Raw genomic sequence first — 5,000 nt, 5'->3', positions numbered from 1 at the left:
CACACACACACACACACGCACACACACACACACACACGCGCACACACACACAGGTTCTATCACCGTTTGTTGTTACTGTGTGTAATGTTTGATATTTTAAATTCCCTGCACTGACACAGATTATGATCTACATTACTCTCACTCATTTCTAATCTCAAATAGTCAAAAATAAAATCTAAAAAGGCTCATTGCTGAAAGCCTTTGAATTGCTTAGCATGGTAAGGGATCGAGTAATAATGACAGTAGTTTTGATGTAATGCTCATTAACAGTGTGCTTAATTAGATATTCCTCTTCACCTCTCTCATCACTGTGTGGAATGCATGGCTGAGCTTAGAAGAGTGGTGGATTTGATGGAAATTCATCTTTGGGGTTCCATGTGACACAGCACTTTGACAGGCCTGGTTTGGAACGTTGCTGATTCCAGCCCCTAATGTGCTCCAGGTTTTGTAGTTTGGGCTGCCTTCTGATCAAAACAGGGCCTGTGAATGTCAGGGCGGTTTTGATGGGATGGAACAGCACAGACAGAAATATCTGTTAGATCTGAGAGGCTATGCTGTGGAACGTTCTAGAATGGCTGTTCAGGTCGGTTGGTATAGCAGGGATATTGACAATGTAATATTGGTAATGTAATGAAACCTGTTTTGTAACTTTGTGGGGTCTTGGGGATTGTGTGCTAGTTAGGGTTACAATATAAGCTAGCATCTGAACACTCATATACAGAAAAAAAAAGAAACTTTCTGCTCAAGGTTTTCCTCTGGTGATTAGGGTGACCACACGCCACTGCTGAAGAGCCCGTCCCGGGATAAGCAGATCAGCTGGATGTGCACTGTTGGGGCTCCTCGGGCGTCCTGACTTTGTTCTCCTCCTCCTCCTGTGTCTCCGGAGAGTTTAATTTACCTCACAGTTTGAGACAGAGAACATGGCGTGACGTCACCCAATCAACAAACCCCACAGGCTACCAAAAGAGACAGAGAGGGACTGTTTGGATCAGTAACAGCTCCTTTTGCTAGGACACGTGATGACAAGGATGACGATCAAGATGATTGTGATTATGATGGTGATGATGATGATGATGATGATGGTGTTAGTGGTGGTTGTGGAAGTCAGTCTGATCTAATGCAAGCATGGACTTTGTGATGCTAACCTCCTTTATCTTAGTTGGGGTGTTGGTGTGCGTGCGTGCGTGCGTGCGTGCGTGCGTGCGTGCGTGCGTGCGTGCGTGTGTGTGTGTGTGTGTGTGCGCGTGTATGCGTGCTTGTGTGTGTGTGTGCGTGTGTGTGTGTGTGTGTGTGTGTGTGAAAGACAGAAAGAGAGAGAGAGAGAGTGAGTTGTGTGTGTGTGTGTGTATGTGTGTGTGTGTGTGTGTATGTGTGCGTGTGTGTGCGTGTGTGTGTGAAAGACAGAAAGAGAGAGAGAGTGAGTTGTGTGTGTGCGTGTGTATGTAGTAGGGAGTGTTCATCCTGCCCCCACCCCAGGCTGGCTTTTCTCTGATCTGGCTTTGTGACCACTGGGGACAGATGGGAAAACAGTGGGAGTCTGGAGCAGGAACACATGCAGACTCTCTCCCTCTCACACACACACACATACACACACACACACACACACACACACACAGAGAGAGAGACACATAGACATACACACACACACGCAGACAGTGTCACAGACACACCTTCCACACGAACATGTGACAAAACTGTCCCAAAGACATGCAAGCACGCCACAGTTATTCACTCTCTCATTCTCTCTCACACACACACACACACACACGCGCAACACAATCAACACGAAGAGGAGGATGAAGCATGCTCAGACAGATTTGCTCATCCACACACACACATACACACACACAAACAAACAGAAAAAAAGAGACATTTCCTCAGTGAAGCACGTAATCATTCCCCAGACTAATTCAGAGGCCAGACCAATTCACACAGTGACACAGTCACGCTCATGGTTATGTGCACACTTTACTCACACACCAGCACACACACACACACACACACACACACACACACACACCCACACACACACACACACACACACACACACACACACACACAGCTCACAGTTTGTCTTTAGTCTGGGCTTCTTCAGATAATCCTGATGTCCTGATGTAAAGAACAGCGTGCCGTAATGATACAATAGTTCTGTCTGCGTCTCCAGGTCTGACCAAGGGTCTGAGTGTGCGTGCGATTGTGATTGTGTAAGCTGATGTTCGCCTGCAGAGCTTGCTCTAATGAGGGCAAAGGGATGTAAGCTGCTGGCTCATGTGTGTGTGTGTGTGTGTGTGTGTGTGTGTGTGTGTGTGTGTGTGTGTGTGTGTGTGTGTGTGTGTGTGTGTGTGTGTGTGTGTGTGTGTGTGTGTGTGTGTGTGTGTGTGTGTGCGTGTGTGAGAGAGACAGACGCCCAGACACAGTCTGAGCATGCATATGGGTATATACACCCATGTATGTGTATGCGTGCACGCAGGCACGGGGGGGTCGGGGCATATGAATGGACAGGCCTCCGGCGCTCAGCTCAGCTCACTGGCGTGTGCACATATGGCCTGTGAGGTAACAGCAGTCTGACTGGACCACTCCTAGCTTAATGTATAGAGTCATGATACTATAGTGCCGTAAGCTGCTGCAGAGTGCATGTGTGTCTTAATGAAACAGAAGGTCTGTAAGCTCCTTGTAAGCCCTTACAATACCTGCGTGGTGAAATACTACACAGAAGCAATCTGATGTTGGCAGTCCAGCCAGATTGGATTGGAAACTGATGATGGCATAAAAAGAAGAATCAGGTCAGGTGTGTGCGTGTGTGTGTGCGTGTGCGTGTGTGTGTGTGTGCGTGTTAATCGAGAAGTCTTCTTTTAATTGGCTCCCAGAGCTCAGAGTCAGTTGTAAATTTGAATGAAGTGTAAAACTGAGGGGGGAGGGCATTCTGGGTAGTAAGAGTCTGTGCGGCTATTCGTGTGATTCTCTTTAGATGTGAGGTGAAATTAGCTGTGCTGTCTCTCTCTCTCTCTCTCTCTCTCTCTCTCTCTCTCTCTCTCTCTCTTTCTCTCTCTCTCTCTCTCTGTCTTTGTCTCTCTCTGTCTGAAGTCAGTGTTCTTCGATAGAAAAGAAGACAAAGAGAACGTACACAGAACCACAACATAAAAGTGCTGTGGATATGATTAAAGCGCTGAAAAGGCAGCTCCTCTATAGATAGAGGAAGCATGAGCTCAGCGGCAGCACCCTGCATGGGGACACGCTTGCTCTGAGAGGGATGGAGAGAGGCGGGTTGCTGACAGTGGAGCTGGAGAAGAGCGGGATTCACGTGGACGCTTTCACCACACGGAGCACGAGAACAAAAGGCTTTCCAGAAAAAAATACAAAGTGAAAAAGTTTATATTTCTGTTTGTGCCACTTTCTTACTCTCTCTCTCTCTCACGCTCTCTCTCTCTCTTTCTTTAGAGACTGCTACAGAAAAAGTAGGACATACAGACTGTAGCTTTCTCTCTCTGTCTCTCTCTCTGTCTCGTACTCTCACACACAAACAGAGTCCCACACATTCACACAGAAACACACACTTGACCTTCACGTTCACAAGAACAAGCTCATAATTGGTTGCTGTGAGCCAGTTACAAAATGAGTCACAGCTAAATCCATAACTGTACCAGCTCCTACACCAGACGAAAACGAGCAGTAGCTGAACAAAGGTGTTTTGGGACGAGGGGAAGTGTGTTCTTTATGACTGAGAAGTTGACGTGGTGACCTCCCTCTTTCTCCACATGCTCCTTCTCTCTCTCTCTCCTCCGTCCCTCTCCTTTTCTCTCTCTCTCTCTCCTCCGTCTCTCTCCTTGTCTCTCTCTATGTCTCTCGTCCTGTCAGGGAGAGAGACCTGGGCCTGCAGCTGGCTGAGGGGACGCGTGGTCATGAGCTAGTGAGAGGTGAGCGGGAGCTCTGCGAAAGACAGCTGGAGGACGAGCAGGCCCAAAGACGTGCACTCAGGTATGTGTGTGTGTGTGTGTGTGTGTGCGTGTGAGAGAGAGAGACTGCCTGGTGTGTCCACAGTAGCATCTGTGCTAATGGCATGACAGGAAAAGCACAGATGGGAAACAACTGTGTGTGCAAGCGCGTGTGCGTGCGTGTATGTGTGTGTGTGTGTGTGTGTGTGTGTGTGGGAGGGGGGTGACTAGAGAAAACACCCTGTCGTGGTAAGCATCCACATTGCTTTCCCACTCATTCCATGTGAATAAGCAAAGACAAAAAACAAAGACTTTTCCATGCCTTGCTAAGCGGAAAGTGGGCTGGTGCCAAGGCCACAGCCCGCTCTCTTTGTCAGCTGCTGGGCACTCTGGGAGGTAAACAATGGTTTGCGTGGCATGATTGAATGCCTTTGACGTTAGGAAAAGCTGCGCGTATCTCTTTGAATTATGACTGGGTGGACTGGAAAATGATCTGGCATAAAAACACCAGTGCCTTGCCCCAATATAACTGTCAACACTGGGCACATGCATGGCACTCTGAGCAAACAGGCAGTTGTAGAGGATGGGGGGAACGTTTGTTTGGACCTCATCGGGTGTGTACAGGATACACAAGTGTGTTAACGTATTTAGCTATCGAATATCAGTTCGCCAGTAAGATGCACACTCACACAGCACCTTAGAGCTTATATCCCCAAACTTCTCCAGCATACCAGTGATTAAACACATGTGCTCTCTCTCTCTCTCTCTCACGCTCTCTGTCTCTCTCTCTCTCTCACTCTCACTCACTCTGTCTCTCTGTCTCTCTCTCTCTCACACACACACACACACACACACACACCTTTCTGTGCTTGTTTCCATGTCTTCCACAGAGAGGCATATTAGTTATCCTGGTTTGATTTGTGTTCTCCCACCTGCACTGAGCCAGTTAAATATGGAGCACTGCGTGAGAATGGAGAGACTGAGCGATGGAAAATAAACGAAGAGGTGCAATAAGGTGAATCATAGCGGGCAGAGAGACCTCCTTGTCACTGTGTCGTTTCTCTTAAG

At 47.9% G+C, this 5,000-nt stretch overlaps 1 protein-coding gene across 2 annotated transcripts in view; it reads left to right on the top strand.

Annotated features, from left to right (window-relative positions):
• lekr1 (leucine, glutamate and lysine rich 1) overlaps positions 1–5,000 on the top strand; it is a 65,643-nt gene that overhangs the window by 16,195 nt on the left and 44,448 nt on the right. For both annotated transcript variants that reach the window (XM_042708725.1, XM_012824000.2), the window contains exon 4: positions 3,856–3,975. In XM_042708725.1, the coding sequence (XP_042564659.1) occupies positions 3,856–3,975 (120 nt within the window). The remainder of the gene's footprint in view (positions 1–3,855; positions 3,976–5,000) is intronic.

This window comes from Clupea harengus, chromosome 9 (assembly GCF_900700415.2).
Source record: "Clupea harengus chromosome 9, Ch_v2.0.2, whole genome shotgun sequence".
Taxonomy (NCBI): domain Eukaryota; kingdom Metazoa; phylum Chordata; class Actinopteri; order Clupeiformes; family Clupeidae; genus Clupea; species Clupea harengus.
Note: the sequence above shows the minus strand (reverse complement) of the source record. Positions and strands in the feature narration are given on the sequence as shown.